The following is a 24140-nucleotide window of genomic DNA, read 5'->3' as shown; positions in this document are numbered from 1 at the left end:
AAATCATATAAAAATAAAATGATCTCGACCTGTAGGTTCCGTTGTTTTTTTTCAAACAGATCTTCAATCCGGCACATCAATTTTTTCACCAATCTAGAGTCGAATTTTTTTTTTGGTTTCTGAGAGGGAATCGGATATAGGAGTCGGACTTTTTGTTTTATTTTTTTTTCGCTAATCAGCCCAAGTGGAAACGGATGGGAGTTTGTTTCCTATTTTTGTGGAATCGGACAAATTTTTTTTCTTTTACCACGTCGATGGAATTTTTTTTTTGGATCGGATAACTTTTTGGTTTTTTCCTTTTTTTCTGATCGGACTTCTGGTTTTTTCGGTTTTTTTCGCCTTTTTTTTTCTGGATCGGACTTTTTTTTCGTCCGTTTTTTTTTTGCCTTTTTTTTTCTGGATCGGACCTTTTTTCGCACTTTTTTCCTATGGTTTTTTTATCGGACAAACCTGGTTTTTTCCGTCCGGTTTTTTTGTTTTTTTCATCCTTGTTTTCTAGATCGGACTTCTTTTTTGTCCGGTTATTTTATCAGACAAACTTGGTTTTTTCTGTCCGTTTTTTTGACGGATGATAGAAGCACCTTTATTTTTTTTAAGTAGTAGAGATTTAGTTTTTTATTTATCGATCCGCTCGCATAAGATTTCCTACGTCGCTTTGCGCGTTTGCTTTACATATGATTTCCTTCACTGTGTCGTGTGCGCGCGTCTGGAGTCCAAGTCCGTCCGCAAGCCCCATGGAACGGCGAACGTTCGCGCAATACCTTTTTCGCCTGGAACGCACGTTTATCTCCCTCCTCTTATCATCTACTCCATATATCTCCAAAAAACCATAGCACTAATCGAGGAGCAAATTGAAAAAACGGATCAATAAGGAGGAGAGAAGCAGGAGGAGTGGTGGATTGGTTTTTCCCGTCATCTTCTCATAAGTTCTTAAAACAAACCCTAGCTGAGGCTTGCCCTGCTATAGCGGACCTTTTCGTAGTAGCGAGGATCTGATGCATTCTACTTTTCCTTTTGTGATTAAGATTGTTCCAGAGAAAAAATTTACTCTCTGAACATGATCGTTACAGTTTACCAATATGGAGTATCATGTGTTGTTGCACTAGCTTAAGTAGACTAATCTGAGTTTCACCCAAATCCTCAATCACTCCGGGGGAATTGGTTCGGATGTAGTAATAAATAATTTAGACTATTGAATGATTTACTCTCTCCGTTCGATTTTAAATGCAACCATAATTTTCCGTGTCAAACTTTGATTTCGTCTTATTTGAAAAAAAAATTAAAAACAAAAAATGCATAAAGTACTGTCAGGGTTAGGGATACCACATACCTAATAGTAGTTGACTAAATCTCGGCAGAACCCACCATATACCATGTCTTATACGGAAACAACCTTCGGATATATGATGAGTTCCGCATAAGGAGGGATGAATATAATTCTACATGAAAACGACAAAGACTACTCGGATTGTATCCATAATGGTTTCCCTAGCTCTATTTGGACAAGGGGATACCTATGGGTATAAATACAAGACCCCCTAGGAGGAGAGGGGACACGGAACAATAGATTAAGACACAAGATCAATATACAAGCCAACATACGTCAAGACAATTCGCCGGATATCGACATTAGAGATATGCCTAGAAAGACCCTATCCGGTACCTACGGAAGCCAGCGGTAGGGATCTAGCGCTGTCTCTGATCTCGCCGGGAACAGATTCGAGGAGGAAGGCTACCCTGTTGTCGACTACGAGTCAGCACTTCAGACCGCCAAGTCGACAACAGTTAGATAGGCTATCCCAAATATTGTACTGGTGTGATTATGGTGAATAAGAGCAACTACCGGTTTCGGCCAACAGGAGTAGGGTTATTACCTGACAATTCAGGGGCCCGAACCTATATAAAAATCCTCGTCCCCATCTCTTTTACCTCAATCTCGCATATATCCTAGTACCTCAATCTCGTCCCCATCTCTTTATGAAACTAGATAATTTGGAAAATAGTCAAATCACCAAAATTGAACCTTAATCTTGTAGTGTTATAATAAATTTAGTTTATCTCGTTGCATCTTTTCTAGTTAGAAACAAAAAATCTTCCCTCTAAAATTTTTTTCCCTATAAAAAAAGTAGAAACAAAAATCAAATAAAAAGGAAATAAAGCAGACCTAATAGAAGAAACGTGCATTATTACATCGCGCCAGGATGATTCTAATTAATAACCAGTCCGAAAATAAAACAAAAAAGAGGAGATCAACCAATTAACCAAACTATCCAGAAAACACTCACTAGATCTCATTCACATCACACATGCTACTATCATCATACAGAAGTACTCCACCACCTCGAGCGACTAGTACTCCCGCGGAGATATGGCATCAGCCATGACGGCGGCCACCGTCCCACTCCAAGAAGAGCCTGACCAGGTTGTTGGTGTTAAGCATATAGCATTGTATCTAGGGCTGTCAAAAGAGCTCGAGGCTCGCGAGCTGCTTGAGCTCGGCTTGCTGTAGACTCGGCTCGAGCTCGATTCGTCAACAATTCGAGCCGAACTCAAGCCTAGCTCCAAGCTTGCGAGCTTGACGAGCCGAGCTCGAATAGCTCGTCGAGCCCAGATTTCCCTCTGTCAAGTTCTTAAATTTTCAATGCAACAGCTAGTACTACTCCTACTCCCAATGAAAAGCTGTATAGAAACACAGAGCGTGCAGGGCTGCACCGTGCAGGCACTAGCCTACTAGTACTACTTTACTCTGCAGCACTAGCCTATTAGTACTACTAGCATGCATGCAGCTCTATTTAATAGTACTACTAGTTGTCATATCATGTTTGAAAAAGCTACTAGTACTAGTAGTACTCGACAAGCATGCATGCAGCCTCCTTTCATCTGTATTGGTTATTTGAGGGCACACGAGTTAGGCTCGAGAAAGCTCGAGGCTCGAGCGAGCCGAGCTCGAGCCCATTTCTAAGCTTGTAGTTTAAACAGGCTCGACTCGAGCTCGGCTCGAGTTGGTGCCGAGCTCGAGCCTATATAGGTAAGCTCGCTCGAGCTCGGCTCGTTGACAGCCCTAATTGTATCTCTCGTATATAGCATGCTATTGTATATTTCCTTTGGCCGTTCCTTCCTAATCCCACCCGGGTGTGTTTCTATAAACTGGTAGAGCTGGATATGGACCGGAAGGTTCTGCGCCTACTTGTACTCCGTGCTATGCATCAATGGAATACACGTTGAGTCTATCAATCCAACATGGTATCAGATTTCTTCCGCTTCCGCTAAACCCTAACACCTCCAGCGTCGCCGTTGTGTGCTCGACGCCATGTCGTCGCCTCCGCCTCCCCCGACTGCACATGACGCCGCTCTCGCCCAGGCGGTCCAAGCAGTCGCCGACTCCGTCCGCGCCAGCTACAAACCGCCCGAAGAACTCCTCGTCGACCCCACCACCATCCGCGCCGTTGCTGACGCCGCGGCCGCCACGGCTGAAGCAGCCGCTCGCGACGCCTTCACCAACTTCCTCCGGACCTCCTTCAAGCACCGGCCGCCGGCGAGCTCGTCGACACCTCGTCCACCCTCGTCGACCCCATGATGGAGCCTCCGGCTCCTGCGACGGACGTGCCACCGTCGTCCCTCACACTCTCTGCAGCAGACCTTGCCACCGTCGTAGCGCAACTCGGCGCTCTCTCGACGGCGCCAGGACGACTGCCTCCACCACCGTTGGCGGTCCTTCTAGCGCCGCCGCCGGTCATCGACGCCGACGCCCTAGTCGCTCTCCACCAGCAGGCCATCTCCGTTCTCAACATCACAGCGTTGATCCCTGTCACGCTCGACCTCACCGCCGGGAACTACACTCGCTGGCGCGGCATGTTTCTCGTGGTCCTCGGCAAGTATGCTCTCACGGACCACGTACTCTCCGACGATCCTCCCGCTCATCCGGACTGGGCCTAGATGGACTGCGTCGTGCTCACTTGGCTCTACAGAACCATCTCCGCCGACCTCTTCCATGAAGTCCTGTCCCCGACGTCGTCCACGCGTATCGTCTGGCGCAACCTCGAGCACCAGTTCCTCGGCAACTCCGAGCTTCGTGCCATCAACCTCACCACCGAGTTCTACACCTTCCTCCAAGGCGACATGTCCGGCACCGACTACTGTCGTCGTCTTCGCGCCATGGTAGATTCGTTGGCGGACCTCGGCGAACCGATCACCAACAAGACGCTCGTCCTCAACTTCCTTCGAGGTTTGAATGAAAAGTACCACAACTTGCAGACGATTCTCCCCATGCAGCGCCCGTTCCCGACGTTCCTAGAGGCACGCTCGCAACTTCTCATCGCCGAGATCAACAAGGGACAAGGCCACTCCACCGGCGCCGCCACTGCCTTTGTCGCAGCGGCCACCAGTGGTACTCGCGGGACCTGCAACGGCGGCAACACATCCGGCACCTCCAGCGGCAACAACGGTAACGGCGGCAACAACGGCGGCTCCATCGGCACCAGCAACGCCACCACGCCACCCGCTGGCTCGGTCCAGCGGCCCACGACGCAGTGGCCCACCGCCTTCAACCCGTGGGCCGGCACCATCCAGCTCACCGGCCAGGCCTGTTGGGCCCGCCACCCCGTGTGCCTTTCGCCGACTGGAAAAAGTACACCGAAGGTCCCTCAACTTGTCATCGAGTTACAAAACCGTCCCCCAACCGCAAAACCAGGTATCCAGCGTCCCTCAACTATTAAAACCGGTCACAATAGGTCTTTGATGGTTTTAACCCCGGTTTTGTCTTACGTGGCGCTGAATCAGCGTGGACCCACGTGGGCCCTACATGTCATGCTGCCACATCACCCTCCTCTCTCTCTCTCTTTTTCCCTCTTATCTCCCTTCCTCATCTCTCTCTCTCTCCCTTCTCTGACAGCCGCAGGCAGGAGGAGGAGGGTGTTGGCGGCCGGCGAGGGGCGACGCGGCGGCAATGATGGCGGCGACGGGGAGAAGCTGCTGGTGGGTGGCGGGGAGGGGCGGCACGCGGGCGGCGAGGAGCAGCGCGCGGGCTCCCCCGCCGGCCGCCGCCCACGAGGCTCACGAGGCAGAGGAGGAGGCGGCGGGCGGCACGGCGGCGACGACACGGCAAATTACTGAGGATATCACCAAGGTCCATATAAACAAGATAATCACCAGGCAAATTACTGTTGCTGCTACTTCACCATTTGTGCATTTCCTCTTCTACTATCTTAGCTGCAGCTCGCACGCTTTGAGTACGTGCATTGTTCAACTGCCATTTCTCTCCTCAATTCCAAAAAAATATATTCACCTTTTTCTCATTCGAGCTAAACCATTTCGATCAATGAAATTCGGACGATCTCCAACCCTTCTACTCCTCGTTGGTAAGTCCGAGAAACTTTCAGGCCGGTTAACTTTAGGCTATTAGCACACATCTTCTTCATTCTTCAACAATGGCGTGTCTCAATGCAGGGTTCCTATGGTCGCAGCTGCAGTTCGGCGCTGAGGCAGCCGGCACGACGGTCTTCACGATGCGCAACAACTGCACCTACACCGTCTGGGCGACCACCTTGTCCAGAAACACAGCGGTGGCCATCGGGGCCGGCGGCTTCGAGCTGTCGCCCGGCGCCAACGTCTCGTTCCTAGCCCCGGATGGTTGGTCCGGCCGCTTGTGGGCGCGCACGGACTGTGCAACCTCTGGCACCGCGTCCCTCGCCTGCGCCACGGGGGACTTCGGCGGCGCCGTGAGCTGCTCCCTCGGCGGCGCGCCGCCCGTCACCCTCGCCGAGTTCACGCTGGGCGGTGGCGACGGGAAGGACTTCTACGACGTGAGCCTTGTGGGCGGCGGCCGACGGGGGAGCCCGGGCGCCGCTCCTCCCCCCGCCGCCCGCGCGCTGCTCCTCGCCGCCCCTCCCCGCCGCCCACCTGCAGCTTCTCCCCCCACCGCCGCCTCGTCGCCCCTTGCCGGCCATCGACGCCCTCCTCCTCCTGCCGGCTGAGTCAGAGAAGGGGGAGAGAGAGAGATGAGGAGGGAGAGAGAAGGGGAAAAGAGAGGGAGAGAGGAGGCTGATGTGGCAGCCTGACATGTGGGGCCCACGTGGGTCCCACACTAACTCAGCTATCGCGTAGGACAAAACCGGGGTCAAAACCACCGAATGACTTATTGTGGCCGGTAGGGATGAAAACGGATCGAATACGGTCGGAAACTAGCTTTATCATATTCATACGGAGCGAATACGAATCGAAATGAATACGGTAACGAATATTAATCGGAACATAAAAGCCCCTCAAACTAACCTTCACAAATCAACGAAGAAATATAACTCGTTATTTTTTCTAATAGAACATATCAACATTTTCAAATTTTAGTATTAATAATTTTGTTATATCTGATTTTGTGGTCGAGGGAGACGATTCAATCGAGAGTAAGACATTACAAGGCTATTATTGTGTTCTAAAATCATGTTCTATCGAGTTATTGTGTTCTTACTGCTATTATTTTGGCCATATTTTCTTGTGACTTTGTTTTATCAAGTAAAATTTTGAATTTCAAAAAATAGCAACTTCAAATAATATTTTGAAGCAGTAAATAATTTCAATTGAAAAAGTTCTGAATATAAAAGTTGTAGAACTCATCAAGAGCTAAAACTTTTATTTTGGTCATTTCTTCATCCGACCAAGTGATAGTAATATTGTTCATAAAATTTGTATATATCTCTTATATCTTATGAAACCATATACGAGATATGTAAATTTTGTAAACAATATTGCTATCGCTTTGTCAGATGAAAAAATGACTAAAATAAAAGCTATAGATCTTGATAAGTTATACAATTTTGTTGTTGATGACTTTTTTAGTTGAAATCATTTAGTATTTGAAAATGTTGTTTGAAGGTGTCATATTTTGAAATCCAAATTCTAACTATTTAAACAAATTCATATAGAAAAATGACCCAAACAAAAGTTGTTGCTCTTGATGAGTTATACAACTTTGTTGTTGATAACTTTTCCATTTGAAATATATTTACTACCTGAAAAAATATTTGAATTTCTTATATTTTAAAATTCAAAATTTATATAATTCAATCAAACTCGGATGAAGAAATGACCAAAATAAAATTGGTAGATCTTAATAAATTCTACAACTTGTTTTTGATAACTTTTTCACATGAGTGCATTTAGTATCATAAAATTTAATTCGAAGTTGAGGGAGGACGTATAGACTTAATAGCTAATTCTTAGGCCCGTTGGCCCATTTAGATGGAGGGATATATAAACCTAACCCTAGTTTCTACCTCCCAATCTCCTCCCAGCCGCCACCCGCCACCCTTCCTCCCGGCTCCCTCGACCGCGTGCGGCGGACGGCTACGGCGACGGACAGCGACGGCGACGACAGGGGCGGGGCTGCGTGCGGCGAACGGCGACGGCAACGTCAGGGGCGGGGCCTCGTGTGGCGGACGGCGACGGCGGGGGCGAGGCGGCGCGAGGCGACGACGTGCGGCGGACGGCGGCGAGCGGAACCGGCCGCGCCGGCCTCGGGGCAGCCGAGTCATGGCGACGGCGGGAACTCGGCGGCGCGAGGCGACGGCGTGCGGCGGACGGCGACGCCGGTCTTGGGGCGGCCAGATCCGGGGTTGGCGGCCCTGCAGCCGCGGATCCGATGTCGTGAGGCGACGGCGACGGAGGGGGCTCGGCAGCGCGAGTGGACGACATGCGGCGGACGGCGACGAGCAGATCCGGCGTGCGACGTGCGACGTCCGACGGCGACGGCGGGAACTCGGCGGCGCGAGGCGACGGCGTGCGGCGGACGGTGACGAGCGTTTTTCGATGTTGTTAATTTGGATTTTGCTGTTTATTTTGATTCGGATATCCGGCAAAAAAGGTCGGATAGTTTCCGACCGAATCCGATTTCCGACGGATACCATCGCTACCGTATTCGAATTCGTATCCGAGAAAAACTATCCGAATTCGTATCCGAATCCGAAAATATCCGAAAAAAAATCCGACCGCAACAATCCACATCCGAAAAACATGATCGGAACTCGGAAATTATCCGTACCACTTTCATCCCTAGTGGCCGGTTTTGATAGTTGAGGGACGCTAGATACCTGGTTTTGTGGTTGGGGGACGATTTTGTAACTCGATGACAAGTTGAGGGTCCTTCGGTGTACTTTTTCCTCGCCGGCTCCACGGTTCATGGGCCACGGGGCTTCTTGTAGTACTCCGTGCTATGCACCAATGGAATACACACGTTGAGTCTATCAATCCAACACTTGAGTAGCCGCTCACCACCGCCCGCGTTCTCCTGAGGTTCCACCACCGGTGTCGACGCCGGCGCGCCCACGTTCCAGAACACCACCTCCGGCGCCGACAACCCCTTCGCGGCGAACTTGCACCTGATGGTGTTCAGCTCGTCTTGCGACCGCCACGCGCCAGCATCCAGCTCCATGTCGCTCAGCACGAACACCTTCCTCACCATCATGTCCTTGGGCCTTGGCCAGCCCGCCCGCGGGCAGGATCCGGTCGAACACAGCCTGCAGGTCCAGGTCGCGGCTCTTGGGAGTTGGACCGGAGCGTCGCGCCGCACACCTTGTGCAGCTGCTGCGTTGCGTCGAAGGTGATCGCCCGTCCCTTCCACGGATCCTTGCTCACCTCCGACTCCGAGATCGGTAGCCCCAGCGCGACGGCCTCCGCGCCCGACGACAGCCCGCACAGCGCTACGTAGTTTGCTTAGCCGCCCTCCGGCGGCCAGCGCGGACACCAGGCCATGCGCCGCCACTGCAGCTCGGCGGCCTCGTCGTGATCGCCCTTGAGTGCCGCGGCCACCAGGTCGTGCAGCATGGCCGCGTCGACCGGCACCCGCGCAGCCTCGGCATGTTCGACGCAGCGGCGGGGACGACGGGGATCCTCGGGCCGGTCGTCTCCTCCCTCCTGTTGGAATGTGATTTCCTAGTTTCCTTGTACATGGCTCACCTTCCGTTTTCCTCCTGATATTTTTTCCATAAGTCGGTGGAGAGAGTATGGAAGGTTGATGTCTATACATGTAATATTGGAATAAATGGGCTAGGTGCAATTTAATTCAATTAAAATCTCAAGAACCCACAAGTAATGTTAGAGACAATAATGCTGCCATGAAAATTTAGGTGGAAGAACCTCAACTTAAATAGGGTGATATTGGAGATTCCTTATTAACCGGTTGAGGTGATGGTTGGACTGCCACACGCGTGCGCGCCGAGTCAGCCTCGGCCGTGGGCGTGACCGAGGTAAGGCGGCCGACCGAGCCGAGCCTGCCTGCTGCTCTTTCCTTTTGTAACAGACGAAAATAAAGTCACCATTAACAAATGAAATTCATTGTGTTGTAACCTCCACAACAAATGAGAGATTCATTGTGTTGGAACCTCCACAACAAATGAGAGATTCATTTTGTAGTAACCTTCACAACAAATGAGATTTATTTGTGTGGTAATGGAGATCTATCTCTCTACATATAATGCAAGGCAAAGGCTCTCAAAGAATGTATCTTCCTCCTGCTATTGTTCCTTGGTGATACTCTCTTTCTGTTCCTGCGCTGTCTCCGGTTCTATTCATCCCGCGTGATCGGAATGAGCAGGTGCCTCCGAAACTTCATCCGCTTGAGAATCTACATGTGATACTCTGTGGTGTGAATCAATCATCGCATTGAGCCATTCTCTCTCTCACACCTCCTTGTGTTCGTCGCGGCCCGCGGTAGATGATCTCGAGGAGGTTGAGGCAGCCGAAGTTGGCGAGGATGGCGGCGAGCCGTTGCGGGGGTGGTGGTCGTGCATCCAGAGTGTGGCGGCGTAGAAGCCGTCCCGGTCAGCCGGAGGCGAATCAGGCGATGACGTGGCAAGCAAAGCTTTGCTAATTTACGAAAAGCCTTTTTTTTTTCTCGTGGGCCTTGCATTGCGGCGGCCCAAATATCCAGCCGTCTATTCGTGGGGCACCCTTTTTCCTCATTTTCCCTTTCGCCCTTCTCTGCCACGTCTCCTCGTGGCGTGGGGACTCGGGAGATTTCATCCCTTCCCTTGCGTTTGGTGTGGTTGTGCTTCCGATTCGAACCAAGGTAGATAGATTGATACTATAAAATAAAATCGAAGCTGGCTGACAGACGGAGAGATCCGGAGCGAGGAGGGAAAGTGTCTTCGCTGCTGCTACCATGGGGATGTTGGCGCTGAGGCGTCTCATGGCTGCGCAGCGGGATCGCCGTCGTCGTCGCAAGGCCCAAGCTCGCAGTAAGGCTCTGTTCGTTTCCTGGAGTTCCCAACTCCCCCATCTCATTTTCTGCGCGCACGCTTTTCAAACTGCTAAACGGTGTGTTTTTTGCAAAAAGTTTATATACGAAAGTTGCTTAAAAAAATTATATTGATCCATTTTTGAAAAAAAATTAGCAAATAATTAATTAATCACGTGCTAATGGACTGCTTCGTTTTCCGTACCGGAGTGATGGGTTCCCAACTGAACCAAAAGAACATAGCCTTAGCCTCCCTCCCTCTCCTCCTCGGTCTCGTGCGACAAGGCTCGTTTGCAATTAGGTTGAGATTGATCTGTGTCACCGGCTAGGCGATGTTCATTATTTTGACCGTAAGAACTTCGCTTTCGCGGATAGCGCATAGCAGAGCGGATAGCATCATAGCAACCATCCTTACTCCCTTTTTTTTTTCTGTTTGATTTAAGCAGGGTGTAGTGCTCAAGCAGTGCTCCTTCCTGTTTCAAATTGGATTTGTTTTTATGTGTATACCCAATTCAAATGAGTATGAATTTTTTTAAATGTTTAGGTATTAACATTAACTACTTTACTTAACTAGGTTAAAACAAGTTTGAACTGAATTTAAACATGTTTTTGTTAGATTTTGATTGTAGGTATATAGCATCCAAACATATAATTAGTTAGGCATATAATAATGGATTGTAAAATAAAGTTAAATTTGAGTTGTTTTGTTGCTATGTATAGATATGAATCAAAATTCTTATAACTAGGTATGTACTCATAATTTAAAAATTTTGAAAAAATTGAGTGAATTTATGTATTTCATACTTATTAAAAAAGTGTTTAAATTAAAATCGGTAGCCAAGAGTCTCTTATTTCATTATGTGTAGCGTAGTTTCATTAGAATTGCTAGCTAAAAAATCTATATGGTTTAACGCTAGCCAATAATAAAGGGGAATTGGGATTTGTCCCACCACTTTATTTTTTATTTTGAATTATTTTTATCTTTACCTTTTTTTATTATTAAATTTATAGCTGTGTGCCTTATGAAAGATCCATTGCCATTATTAAAAAAAAGTAGTTTAAGATAGGATTAATGCAGTGATCAAACAATGGATGGTTCCAGAGGAGCCAGCAGTATTCACTCAGCAACATTTACACCCATATCTAATCATGCTTAGAGAAACAATACTTAACTCCCCTGGGAAACGTTGCATGTAAAGAAAAAAAATGCCCCAGTTTGTTGTTTCCTTCTGTTGGTGTCTGTATTATTTATTACCATTTCCATACATGATGTGTTGCAGATGGAGCAATTACTTCCATGGCTAAACGAAAGGGCACATTCCTACGAGGGGGTGATAGTTCTCAGGGTGCTAAAAGATTGAGGTATTCAGGGCCATACCTCACGGAGGTATGCCATAAGATATTGATTATGGAACACTTATAACATATGGCAAGTAAGAATATATCATTGCTCTAACTGCAGTCTGCACACATTGAGTAGACCTCTTCTAAGCTAAGTAAAACTAAGCAGCAGAATTTATTTTTTTAAGTACTTTGGTACTTTGTTATAATGCAGGCATGGCAACCATAAAGTCATAAACAGAAAGTTTTTATTAAAAACTGCATGTTTCAAAAAACCAGGGCTCCTCTTTTTTCCCAGCTAATAACACAGAAACACAAAAGGCCAAATTAACTCGATTTATTTAATTTCATGCACATTTACAGATCACATGTGGTACAATCTTATATGCATGGTCCTATTTTTCTTAGTTGGAGCAAACTGTTTGCCTTTATAATCCCAATCTTCAACTGTTCTTCCCACGCTTGTGCAGGACATTTGGCGCCATATACATTCCTTAATGCCGCTGCGAGATGCTGCCCGTGCTGCTTGTGTATCTCAAGCATTTCTTCGTTCGTGGAGACGCTATCCTAACCTCATCTTAACAACGGAAACATTGGGCTTGGAACAGAAAAAACATTGGAAGGTTCATATGGCAAGGTATTTCACTAGAGTTGATCACATTCTGAAGAATCACTCGGGCATTGGTGTGAAGAGATTTCAGCTTGTTTGTGGTCGCCGCAAACTTATATGTCGTCTCAACAATTGGCTTCAGATTGCTATTTCATCTGGAATTGAAGAAATCACTCTTTCGCTGCCTTCGGAATACAGCTTCCCATGCTCACTTTTGTCTGGTGGGAGTGGAAGGTCGCTTCAGCATCTTGAGCTTGTCAATTGTGCCTTCCGCCCTATGGCTGGCCTTGGTTGCTCGAGAAATCTGACGAAGCTGCATTTGCATTCTGTTCTTATTACGGATGATGAGTTAGCTTGCTTTCTTTCTGAGTGTTTTGCTTTGAAGCATTTGGATCTCAGCTATTGCAGAGAGTTAGTATATCTGAAGATACCATGTTTGCTGGAGCAACTCAGCTACCTGAATGTGGATTTGTGCCATCTGCAAATGATAGAGAGCAAAGCTCCGAACCTGTCCAGTCTTATATATTCTGGTAACCTAATAGAACTCTCACTTGGACAATCATCGCAAGTGAAGACCCTAGATATAAACTTCTATGATAAGACCAACTTCCTCTGTTATGTTATTACCAAGCTTCAAAATATTGTCCCAAATCTTGAAAGTCTTACCATATATTCTGATGATGAGGTATACTCGGGAACTTTATACTTTTAGTTATTTGTGTGATCGTGATGGCATAATCTGTAGCCATGCACTAATTTCCTAGAATATAACTAACAGAGAAATTTTACGGTCTTTGAGAAGTATCTCGAGATATCTAAATTTTACACTCAAAATTTTAGTATCTTGAAATATACCTTATCTAGAGCTACCAAGTTTTATACTAGAAAATGTGTTACCTCCGGTATTATTCTTTCTCAAGCATAGTAAAATTACCCTAACTAATATGATGTATCTTTATGTAGAGGATTAATACACCTATGGTTGATGCCAAATTCCTCCACCTGAAGTACTTGGAGATTTATTTTGATGGTCTTGATGGTAGTGATGAGGCCTTCCCCCCAGAATACGATTATTTGTCTTTGGTTTCAGTTCTCCACGCATCTCCTGTTTTGGATACTTTCATCTTGTCTGTAAGTTCCTACTCTTCCCTACAATTATATCTTGGTATCTATTGTGAACCAATGCAATATTTAGGTGTCATCATTTGTTATACTATGCAGGTGCAGCAGGGAGGAATGAAGCATGATTCAGTTTCCGGTGACACAACCACAAATTTGAGAACTATGCCTGGACACAAGCATGAGAGGCTGAAGGAGGTGATGATCATTGGATTCTGCTCCGCGACGAGCATGGTTGAGCTAACATGTCATATACTCGAGAACACAACATCGCTGGAAACTATTACATTGGATGCTGTATGTGATGTGCATGATCTTGAAAATATTGGGAGATGTTGTACGACTACTATCCGCAAAACCGGCTCATGCTACCCACTAAGAAGGGAGATGATCTTGGAAGCCCATAGAGGGGTCATGGCAATTGAAAGATACATCAGGGGGAAAGTTCCATCTATTGTTGAGTTAACTATTCGTGAGCCTTGTACGTGGTGCCATGATCTTGAACGCTTAGACGCCTTAGAAAAGGAAAACAGGTCACATTATTCCCCACCTCATCTTAAGCTTGAGGACATTTCATTATTGTTAAAACCTGTATAATCACATGCCTGGTTATTACCTATGCAATTTATCCAATATTTATAATTTTGTAATTTACATGGATGAGCATTGGGAATTGTTTCAGTCATGTGTTCGGCACTGCTTGTGTGATGTCCAGGATTGAGAGTATCTAAAAAATTGTCGTACGCATGGTGACATGTGTGAAAAAAAATCTAGCACTTTATTTCTCTTCATGCGTAAATCTCAAGGCGATCCGGTAGTCACAAATCTGAACGTTTTGAGGAAAAAAAACTTACGGAAGTTTTCTAGCAAATATGTATTTAATATGGTATAGACATCCCGAATTTCAGATAAAAAGATCTTTCACTTTTGCTCTGTTCCAAAGGAGCCCGAGCATCTTTCAAATACATGGATTTTAGAGGATTTTTATGTAAATTGAAATATCTCCTCCGCCGCCTCGTGCGTCCGCGAAGATCAGATGCCAGTGGCAACCGGCGAAATCCCCGCGGCAACCGCCGGATTCTATGGAAATCTCGCCGACGTCCGCCGGTAGCCGCCGCGGCCACCCGCCCTAGTCCCCCTACCACCCCCCCCCCCCCCCCCCCCCACACACACACACCAGAGCTCGCGCGCGCCGCTGTGAATCAGCCAATGACTTCCGGTTTCTCGCCCGACTCCGCCCAGTCTCCTCCCGGTTTTCCCCTCTCTGAGCTCGCCGAGAAGATCTGCCGGCTGGAGAGCGGCGAGCACAAGGAGGAAGAAGCCGCCGCCGACGCAGATGCGGTCGGCCTCTACCATCTGATGATCAACGAGAGGTGGACTACTCTGTACTTGTGCTCTATCCGATTCATATTTTTTTTCAGTCTCGTGTAATTTGGACTGTGTTCAAGTGAAATCTCACGGTTTTCGATTTCATTGTAGTTGAAATCGCCGGTTACCGCTAGCAGTGTTAGCAATTTCAGAACTTCTATGCTCGGTGCTGTGGTTGCATAATATTTGTACTGCTTAATTTCATTTCATTTGAGCATGTATGCTTTATAAATAGAATTACTGTCCAGTAATACCGTATTAACAGTTATTTTTAACGTAAAATCTATTTGGAGAGGCCTCTCGTTTTTGCCTTAACTAGCGACGCCTGAATATGGAGAAGACGTTGAGTCTACTACATCGGACTAGTACTACATGCATGCATACCCTTTTTCCTCTTCAAACAAAGTTTTCTTTTAAATTACTTATCCGATTTACAATCCGATTACACCATTGTGTTCGTTACAATTAAATCTTCACAATAAGATCTTACATGATTATATTATGATAAAAAAATATTTATATTTGTAAATTACTTTTATTATATACATAAGTTACTTTTAGATTTAACTAAATTACTTCTTAGACATATAAAAGTAAATTCAATAAAGTCTAAAAGTAATTTACATATATTATAAAAGTAACTTAAAACAAAACGGACGTGACTTTGTCACGACATTAGAAGTAAATTCGTTGTAGGGATAAAAATATGACTTCATGTCCTATGAAAAAAGGCATTCATTAAAGTTACTTTCTTTTGTTATAAGTTACTTCTATAATATATGTAAATTACTTTTAGGTTTTATTGAATTTACTTTTATATGTCTATGAAGTAATTTAGTGAAATCTAAAAGTAATTTAGATATATGATAAAAGTAATTTATAATTTTTCATCAAAATATAATCATGTAAGATCTTGTTGTAAAGATTTAATTGCAACGAATACAACGGTATAATCGGATTATAAATCGGATAAGTAATTTAAGAGAAACTTCTCTAGGAAGAAAAAAAATACATAGATATTGAGTGTACTAGTAGCTTTTTTTTTAAAGAAGGATGTCTCTCTTTAGCACTATCTAGCTAGCACTCAAGCACTATCTAGCTAGCACTCTCGGTGTAGTTGTGTCCTATTTTTAAGTGTTTTCTGAGAGATTTTCTTTGTTATTCTGTCTATCGTAGAACTGAGGCAGTTGGAGACACCATAATGGCATCACCTCCAGTTTCTTCCTCAAGGCCACTGGATCCTGCATGGGTTCATGCAAAAGTGATTGGCAACTCAAAGAATGCCTTGGCATGTCTTCATTTTTTTAACCGGAATGTCCGAAGGAGGTCATTCAATGTAATTAAGATTGGAAGAAAAGGTTACAAGAAAAGTTTTACATCAGCAGCTGGCTGTCGAGGAAGGAAGTGCACCAGAGCACACACTCCGAACCATGTGTCAACCGCGCAAACACACGCTACAAAGAGGGAAACCGAGCACCGAACCGGCCATCGCTATGCGAGACCAATCGTCACCTAGGCCAACAACAACACCATGGCGCAAGACTCTAAAACGACACCCTCACGAGGGTCGCGACACTAAAAAAGCACCGTCGTCATCCATCCCAAAAACGGGACAACGTTTTCACCCATAGCTCCTTGCCAAGGGATGAGGGGTACCTCAACAATGCCCTCAGGAGGGTTACCACGTCCGAAAGCGTAATCACTGTTGGCCCAAAAAAATTAGGCTAACCTTTCGCTCGGAACCCCTTACCGCCATGGTCCGTCGCCTAATCCGAAACCACCAACTAAACATAGGTGGCATATGGCTTCCGCCACACCTGACCGACGCCCCTCCATCGACCGGCTTCCAGTCCTGCCAACGATAAGACTGCCACATCACCCATCACCTTGTAGGATCGAGATGCCGACTAGAGGGGGGGGTGAATAGGCGATTTAAAACTAAATAATACCTAATCAAATCTAACTTAAGTTGCTAGGCTTGGTGAGGGTGAACTCTAACTAAGCAACTAAGTTATGTTTTGCAAACCTAGGGTGATAGTGGCTCAATTATATCTCTAGGAAAGTAAATCACGCTCCTATGTCAATGTTTTGCAATCCTAGGGTGATATGATCTCAAGTGTGTCTCTAGAAATGTAAATTACACAAATGTAAATGCGACAATCAAATGAGACAATGAGACAAGAGATTTTTTACCGAGGTTCGGAAACTCGCCGGTTTCCTACTCCCCGTTGAGGCGAGCTCAACTCCACCGCTCAACCACGAAGCCACCGCACGCCCCCTTCGTCAAGGGGTGGGCAAGGCGGGAGCCGGCCCACGGAGAGGACTACCCAAGCCTCGATCACTCGGGGTAGTTCTTCCTTCACTCCGAAGGTGGTGAACTCCAAACCACTCACAAACCGGCGCCGGGCCTCCTCCACAATCTTCTCGGAGAGGTCACCGGGCAACTCCTCCACAAGCCGTCTAGGAGGCGGCAACCTCCAAGAGTAACAAGTAATGACCCGGTGTGGAGATGATCAAGTGCCACTCTAGCTCTACAATGGAAGCAAATGCACTTGACTCTTGGCTAAACAACCCTCTAACACACTAGATGGATGAACACAAAGCTCAAGTGAGTGTGAGAGAGGTGCAAGGGGTGTATGCAATTGAATTGGGTGCCAAGAGAGCCCCCTTGCTGCTGGTGGGGGAGTATTTATACTCCCACCCACCAAAACTAGCCGTTGGGGGCGAAATCCCCCAACTTTGTGCTCTGCCGGTCTGACCGGAGATATGTGGCCGGTCAGACCGTGCTACTCTGCAACGGCTAGAAAACTAGCCGTTGTAGCCCTGTCAGAGGGCCCCATCGGCCTGGCCGGTCAGACCGACATGGGGTGGCCGGTCAGACCGGCCTCGGCTCGGTCAGACCGCCATCGGCTCGGTCTGACCGACTACGGCTCCGTCGGCTCTGTATCGGCCATCCCGAGCAGCATCATCTCGGCCTCCAGGGGGCCGGTCTGACCAGGAAAGTGCCGCCGGTCAGACCGCCACTATGTAGCCGGTCAGACCGGCCAGGGCACGCCGGTCAGACCGCCACTATGTGGCCGGTCTGACCGTCCCTGGTCAGGCCGAACCCAGTGAATTTGTAAGTGAATGTGTTTGTAATGAAAAAGAGAGCACAAATGAAAATGCAATGACCTAATGTGGCAATTAAAATCATCTCTTTGCTAGGTCATTACCCCTCTTAATAGTACGGCGAAACTAAAATTAAACTAGCAAATTTGATCGCCCTACACCTCGATCAATTCTAAATTAAAGCGCTAGTTTTACCGTCTTCTTTCCCTTTGCTTTGCGCCGTCAATTTTAATCCATCGATAATCATCCATGCGCACATATGACGTGGACCTAACTTAAAAATGTATAGCTCAAAGACAACGGTTAGTCCACAATTAGTGCTTGTCATTAATTACCAAAATTAACACCGGGGGCCTAGATGCTTCACACCTTCGACAGCGCACTGATCCAGGCCGCCTCCGTCACGCCGCCCCTCGGCTTCCCCGTCGAATCTGACCCAAGGGAGTCTGGACAAGGAACAACATTGCCTCGGCAACCTGAGTTTTCCTTGTGGACTGGGCACTGCCTCCAGGCTACCAAGAAGCTCCCCACATAGAAGGGGAGGAGCTCCCCAAACAGAGTTAGCCTGGCCGACTATAGCGCCCGTTCCGTCGTGGCGCCTAGCGGGAAAATGTAATTTCTAAAAACCCTAATTGCGAAAATTGTTTCTTCGCTTGCAGTCAGTCTCTGTGCCATTCCGGATCTCAAATCCCCGATCTATCGTCAAGTTCCAATCCCGAATCCAAATCCTTCCCAAATCAAATCCCTCCGCAAAAGTCTATTTTGCCTCCCTCGGGTTCGATGGGCCGAATTCCTCTCAGCCCATCTCTCCCTCCCTCCCCATCTCTCTCTCTCTCTCTCCCTCTCCCCTTCTCCCCCGCTCTGCCCGTGCGCCGCGCGCGCGTGCGCGTGAGCCGCGCCGAGCCGAGCGCCCTCCGCCCTCGCTACCGCTTCCCGCCGACGACGCCCAAATCGCCGCGCCGCCCGTTGCTTCCCGCGCGCGCACGCCGTGGTGGCCGACCGGCCAGTCACCGCCGCCGTCAGCATCTGCCGCGCCTGTCCGCGCCTGCCGCCCGTGTCGCCGCTCCGCTCCACACCGCCCCCGCCGTCATCGCCGTCGTCACAACCCGGCCTCGCCACTCCGCGCGCTAGCCTCCAAGGGATGGAGGCAAAGCTCCTCCTCCCTCTGCCGCGTCGCCCTCTCTCCCTCCTCCTTTTCCCCAAAGTGGCAAGGGGCAAGCCCCCTTTCTCCCCTCCTTTTTCCCTTTTCTCTCCCGCCGGCGTCATTCCCCCCCCCCCTGTCACCGTTTTGGCCGCGACCGCCGAGCGCTAGCCCTCTCCTTTGACCGCCCTAGGTCGGTTCCCAAACCGACATTGCCATCCTATAAAGCCCAGGCGCCCTCCCTCCCTTCTCCTCTCGTTTGTCCCATCGCCTCCACTCCATTGTCGCCGCCTCCCGTGCTCTGTTCGCCGCCGCCTTTCGTTGCCACGCATGCCGGAGGAGCCGGCGCGTTTGTGGACGCGGAAGGGGACTCCGGGAGCTTGTCTTCTTCCTCTTCCCCGGCCCGAGGCCGGAGAGATCACTCCCGTGCCGTCGGCCCCTCGTCACTGCGCCCCGTCCCGCACGGTAGTGCATCCCTCCGTTCTCCCTCCTCGCTCCATCTCTTCCCCTTAGCTTTGAGTAGCCGCTCGAGTAGTCCCCCAGTAGCTAGCTGGCGCTGCCCCGACTGTTGCTGTCGCTCGCCGTGTGCTCGCCGCCGTCGCCGCCCGAGCTCGGAAGCACCTCTCGTCGCCGGCCTCCCTCAGTGCATTTCCCTCTAATCCGGCGCAAGGGACGGATTCCCGGAGTCGCATAGATGCTCTAGCTCGCCCGAATCGATCTCCTGTCGCGCCGTCGCTGTTTCCCCCTTCCCTCGCCGCCGGTTGCCGCCGCCGCAATCCGCCGCCGTCGAGCCCCCTCCGACGAATCCGAGCCGTTGGCTCGTCTCCCCTCATCTCGTGCAACCACCCGGTGTGCTCACTTTCGCCTGTATCATCGTGGTTCGCCCCGCCGTTCGCAGCCACCGTCCGCCGTCCGTTCCGGCCGGCGCCTTCTTCAACCTCCCGCCGGCCCGCGTGGCAGCCACGTAGGCGCCACGTCGGAGCCACCTCGGCATGACCGGATCGGCTGACCCGGTCAGCCGCTCCCTCCGTTCCACCCTCCCCGTGCGCATGGTCCACGGTGAGCCGCGAGGCTACGCGTGGGCCCGCCGCACCCGCGTCCCCCGCGAGCCGCGCGCGTGCGCCGCGCCCCGCCCAAACCCTAGCGCCGCGTCGCGTGCTCCTCGCTCACGGTGAACCGAGCCGCCGACAAGCGGGTCCCACCCGGGACCACGCGAGGTGGACCCGGCCCACCGGCTCCCTCTCTCCCCCCCCCTCCCCCCCCCCCCCCCCCCCGCGTGCGCGCTTTGGGCCGCCTTCTCGGGCCGGCCGGCCCGTTAAGTTCGGCCGAGCTGCCCCTTACTCTCGGGCCGCGCCCTAGCCGACCGAGGAAAGTCTAATTTCCCTCCCTCGTTCTTTTCTTTTCCTTTCTTTTTCAAAAAAAGGATTTAAATAAATCCTTTTCCTTTAGACCAAAAATCCAATAAACTTAGAAATTCAATATCTTCCCAACCGTAAGCTCGTTTGACTCCGTTCAACTTCCAAAATTCCTCAAATCTCGAGATCTATCTAATGGCACGCCTAGAGGTCAATAATAGGGCTTTATTTTCGCCGTTTGTTGAGTTGTCCCGTTTCGCGTGTAGTTTCGGAGCCCGAAGACCCGCATTTCGAGGATTTCGAGGATCAAGCTCAAGATCTCGAGCAAGGCAAGCCACCTTTGAACATCTTGAGCCTATATTTGAACTTAATTATATTGCTTGAAAAATATTATGCATTGATAGGATTGCACTTAATCTGCTTGCCCCGTCTGCAAGGCAGATTGGCGGGCCTACCTAACTTGTTGCATTTGACCCTTCCATTGTAATTGTTATATCACGTTCCCTTGTAACCATCTAGTTGCGCTCTGTGCACTCTGTGCGAGTATCGACGGTCGCCTTCAAACTTAAAATTTGAGTAACTTCTTGGGTAAAACTTGGGTTTTACAAAAGACTTGGAAAAACCTGACACCTGGGTCGGTGCTTGCGAACTAAATGAATTTCCAAAATCGTGGACCGGGGAACGTACCGGGTGTACGGTTTCCCGCTCTTGCACTTAAGGACCATTTCCTTGGAATTTCATCCGAACATAAGACAAGTGCGACCACATGGGTGGAATAGGACACCCCTGGCTGAGTAACTAGCTAATCGGGGGAGCCATGATGCCAAGAGACATGTGGATTCAACGGGGTGGTGTCGGGGAGAACCCCCGAGTTTCCTGGCACAGTATGGTCTGGGACCTAATCTGGTGTTTGTCTGGGACCCTTGTCGTTGGCATATGGTGAACCTGTGTCGGCTTTCGAAATGCCTTGTCATGAAAGCCTTAAGGTCTCTAGACGTGGCCGTTCTGCACGGGCTAGATGATCCGGGTTAGTAATGTCGTGTGGGTAAAGTGTACCCCCTCTGCAGAGGTTATTAAACTGTTCGAACAGCCGTGCCCACGGTCATGGGCGGATGTGAGGTGATTCCTAGCGTAGTTTTGTTTGACTACTGCTCTGTGAAATTTGCTGTTGTGGATTGAGTTCGATGTTTGGAAAATCGGCGGCTGATGGGACCAGCATGGCCCGGGTGGCCGTTTGAAAGTTGTTGGCCGGGTGCCAACCTTGATCAATTCAAAAGACTGATACATTGCACATACTCCGACCGGACGAGACGCACTGTCTCATCCGTGTCGTTTGAGAAGCACTCACTTAGTTGTTTCAGAAAGAAGTTTAAATAAAATCCATTGTAAAAACAACAGCCTTTCCTTGAAGCCTACATTAAACACTTAAATTCCCATGGCTTGCTGAGTACTCCTGTACTCACCCTTGCTCTATATAAATAACCCCCCCAGTTGCTGAAGAAGATGAAGTGGATCCCGCTGACGAGGAGTTCTTCCAGGAGCAAGTCGGCTACGATGAGTTTTAGGGTTTCGGCCTAGTTCCCAAGTCGCGCCTGTGATGATTGGTCCAAGTCTTGGCTTCCGCTTTCCCTTTTGCAATGCAGTTGTGAGCTCGGGATCTGTCCGCAGCCCAACATGACTGTACTCCTACTCTATAATAAAGAGACCTCTGTTGCTGTGATATATTGTCTTCCTGTGATACCAGCACTGTTTCCTGGGACTGGTATCGATTAACAGGTTAAGTTGGAGCGTCACGGGCTAGTTCCACTCGGGGCTAGTTCGGGGCGTGACACCGACCGCAAGGAAGACGACCCCGCCGCCACTCCCTAGCATGTTGACTCAAGCCCCCTCCGCCACGCCGCCTATCGGCCTCCACGTTGAACCCAACCTATGGGATCGGACTGGGAACAACCTCGCCTTGGCAACCTGAGTCTTCCCTGTAGGCCGGCCAACGCCTCCATCGTGCCTAAAAGCTCCCCACAAAAAAGGGGAGGAGCTCCCCAAACACAGTGAACGCCTGGCCAACCACAAGGAAGACGACCCCGCCGCCAAGCCCAACGGCGGCCTCGCCGAAGCCACCGCTCCGCCGCCACCTCGCCGCCCCACAATGGCCACCCGGGTCGCCATCGTCGCTGGTCACGCCTCCAGCCGACTGCCCGCCTCGCTGCCTCCGGCATCAATGCCACCGCTGTCGTCCAGCCGCCCGGACGCTGCGCCACCTCCAGCGCCGTCGACGCCGACGCCGATGCCGTGCAGCCTCAACCGCAGTTGATGCACCGCAGCCTTCGCGCCACGCCACCTTCTGCTGCAGTAGCCGCCGGCCCGGCATCTTCCCGTCTAGATCCGGCCCAGGGCCGCAATCGCCAGGACGCACCGCCGCCGCCATCCACGAAGGCCGTCGCACCTTCGGCCGCCGTCGCCACCACCACCGTCGGGGAGTCGTGCCACTGCCCGACCGCCGCCCGACCGGCCGCGCGGCCCTCGTGCCGTCGCTGCGGCCTCCCTGTGGCCCACACGCCGCCGCCGTCGCCACCGTCCCGCTCATCCCAGCCCAAATCCGGCCAAGGAAGGGCCGGATTCAGGCTCACCGGCGTCGTGCTCCCGTCGTCCGGTCTCGTGGTGCCCCAACCGCTACACCAGGGCGGCTGCTCTAGCGGCGGCGAGACGGAGGAGAGGAGGGGAAGAGAGGGGGCGACGGCGTTTTCACCGCCCGCGTCGCCCTCGGGCGGAGCCACCACGCCGCTCGTTGTCACAGTCGCTGCCCGGGGTTGTCGTCGTCCCCCCAGCCTCCGCTCAGCCGACGACCACTCCGCTGTCTCCGATGATTGGCACCGTCTCTCTCACTGCCTCCTCTTGAGGTAGAGGAAGGAAAGAGAAAAAGGGAAAAAGAAATTTGTGCGATGTCATCGTCCGCGAGCACGAGCCACACGAGCGCCGAGCGCTGTGAAGGATCCGATCTAGTTGGATACTTGGATCCATAGCTGGTTGACCTGATTTGCTCTTCTCCATGGGTTAATTTCTGGATTATCACCGGATTGGAAATTTGGAAGGTTTGGGGAGGGAGAGGGGAAAGGAAGGGGAACGAGGAAAGGGAGAAAACGAGAATAGGCGCACACGGATTTTTCCGCCTGGTCGTGGGAGGAAGGAGAGGGGAAAGGTGGGACTTAGACTTTTTTTTGGTGGGCCCCATCAAAATCGATTTACACACTGCAGGGATCGAACCAATATTTCGTTCGATTTTTTTTTGTCAGAACAAACCAATGCTACACTACAGATGCTCTAAGGCAAGACTACGGTCAAATGAGTCTTTGGACTGGGATGATATATTAAATCAAGTTTAAAGATCTTGATGCGCGTTTTGCAAGTTTATGAACCTAAGAGAAGCCTAGTTACAAGTTTAAGGAACGCTAGTGCAATTTACTAAATAAAAAAAAACCTTGTAGCTTGCAAAATGTCCATAATCGTTTACAGCCTTACAGGCTGGGATTTGGGAATCCTGGGCCCTTGGGTAACATTGGGTTCCATCTCTTTGGGGGAAGAAGTTCACTTATGTCCCTCAACTGTACATCGAGTTTCATTTGCATCCCTTAACCGCAAAATCGGGTATGGAGAGTCCCCCAACTTATAAAACCAGCGCAGATCGAATCCCTTGGCAGTATTGAGAGCGGTTTTGACTAACTTGGCACTTGTTGACTTGGTCTCCATCCCACGTGGTGACTACGTAGCAAAAAATATACTACCTCCGTTTCAGGTTACAAGACGTTTTGACTTTGATAAAAGTCAAACTGTTTCAAGTTTAACTTAGTTTGTAGAAAAATAATAATAACATTTTCA

General features: G+C 49.5%; 3 protein-coding genes and 1 long non-coding RNA gene across 6 annotated transcripts; all 4 read left to right on the top strand.

The window, feature by feature from the left end:
* Positions 1-3936: 3936 nt before the first annotated feature.
* LOC136356694 (uncharacterized) lies at positions 3937-4738 on the top strand. Its single transcript, XM_066310943.1, has 2 exons — positions 3937-4585; positions 4731-4738. Exons 1-2 carry the CDS (start codon positions 3937-3939, stop codon positions 4736-4738), a joined length of 657 nt encoding a protein of 218 aa, XP_066167040.1.
* Positions 4739-4836: 98 nt separating this feature from the next.
* LOC107280997 (pathogenesis-related protein 5) lies at positions 4837-6238 on the top strand. 3 transcript variants are annotated; one of them, XM_066310396.1, is made up of 3 exons: positions 5042-5125; positions 5209-5357; positions 5446-6238. In XM_066310396.1, exons 2-3 carry the CDS (start codon positions 5318-5320, stop codon positions 5970-5972), a joined length of 567 nt encoding a protein of 188 aa, XP_066166493.1. In that variant the 5' UTR covers positions 5042-5125; positions 5209-5317; the 3' UTR covers positions 5973-6238. The 3 variants fall into 3 exon arrangements, with proteins under 3 accessions (XP_066166492.1, XP_025881563.2, XP_066166493.1); XM_066310395.1 differs by lacking the exon at positions 5209-5357 and having other exon boundaries at positions 4837-5125; positions 5463-6238; XM_026025778.2 differs by having other exon boundaries at positions 4842-5357.
* Positions 6239-9946: 3708 nt separating this feature from the next.
* Positions 9947-14003, top strand: LOC136356742 (F-box/LRR-repeat protein At3g58940-like). Its single transcript, XM_066311046.1, has 5 exons — positions 9947-10226; positions 11506-11612; positions 12037-12861; positions 13140-13307; positions 13398-14003. Exons 1-5 carry the CDS (start codon positions 10151-10153, stop codon positions 13890-13892), a joined length of 1671 nt encoding a protein of 556 aa, XP_066167143.1. The 5' UTR covers positions 9947-10150; the 3' UTR covers positions 13893-14003.
* Positions 14004-14283: 280 nt separating this feature from the next.
* Positions 14284-16044, top strand: LOC112938987 (uncharacterized). Its single transcript, XR_003242269.2, has 2 exons — positions 14284-14668; positions 15840-16044. It is a non-coding gene; the product is annotated as an uncharacterized lncRNA (long non-coding RNA).
* Positions 16045-24140: the final 8096 nt, after the last annotated feature.

This window comes from Oryza sativa, chromosome 5 (genome assembly GCF_034140825.1).
Source record: "Oryza sativa Japonica Group chromosome 5, ASM3414082v1".
Taxonomy (NCBI): Eukaryota; Viridiplantae; Streptophyta; class Magnoliopsida; order Poales; family Poaceae; genus Oryza; species Oryza sativa.
Note: the sequence above shows the minus strand (reverse complement) of the source record. Positions and strands in the feature narration are given on the sequence as shown.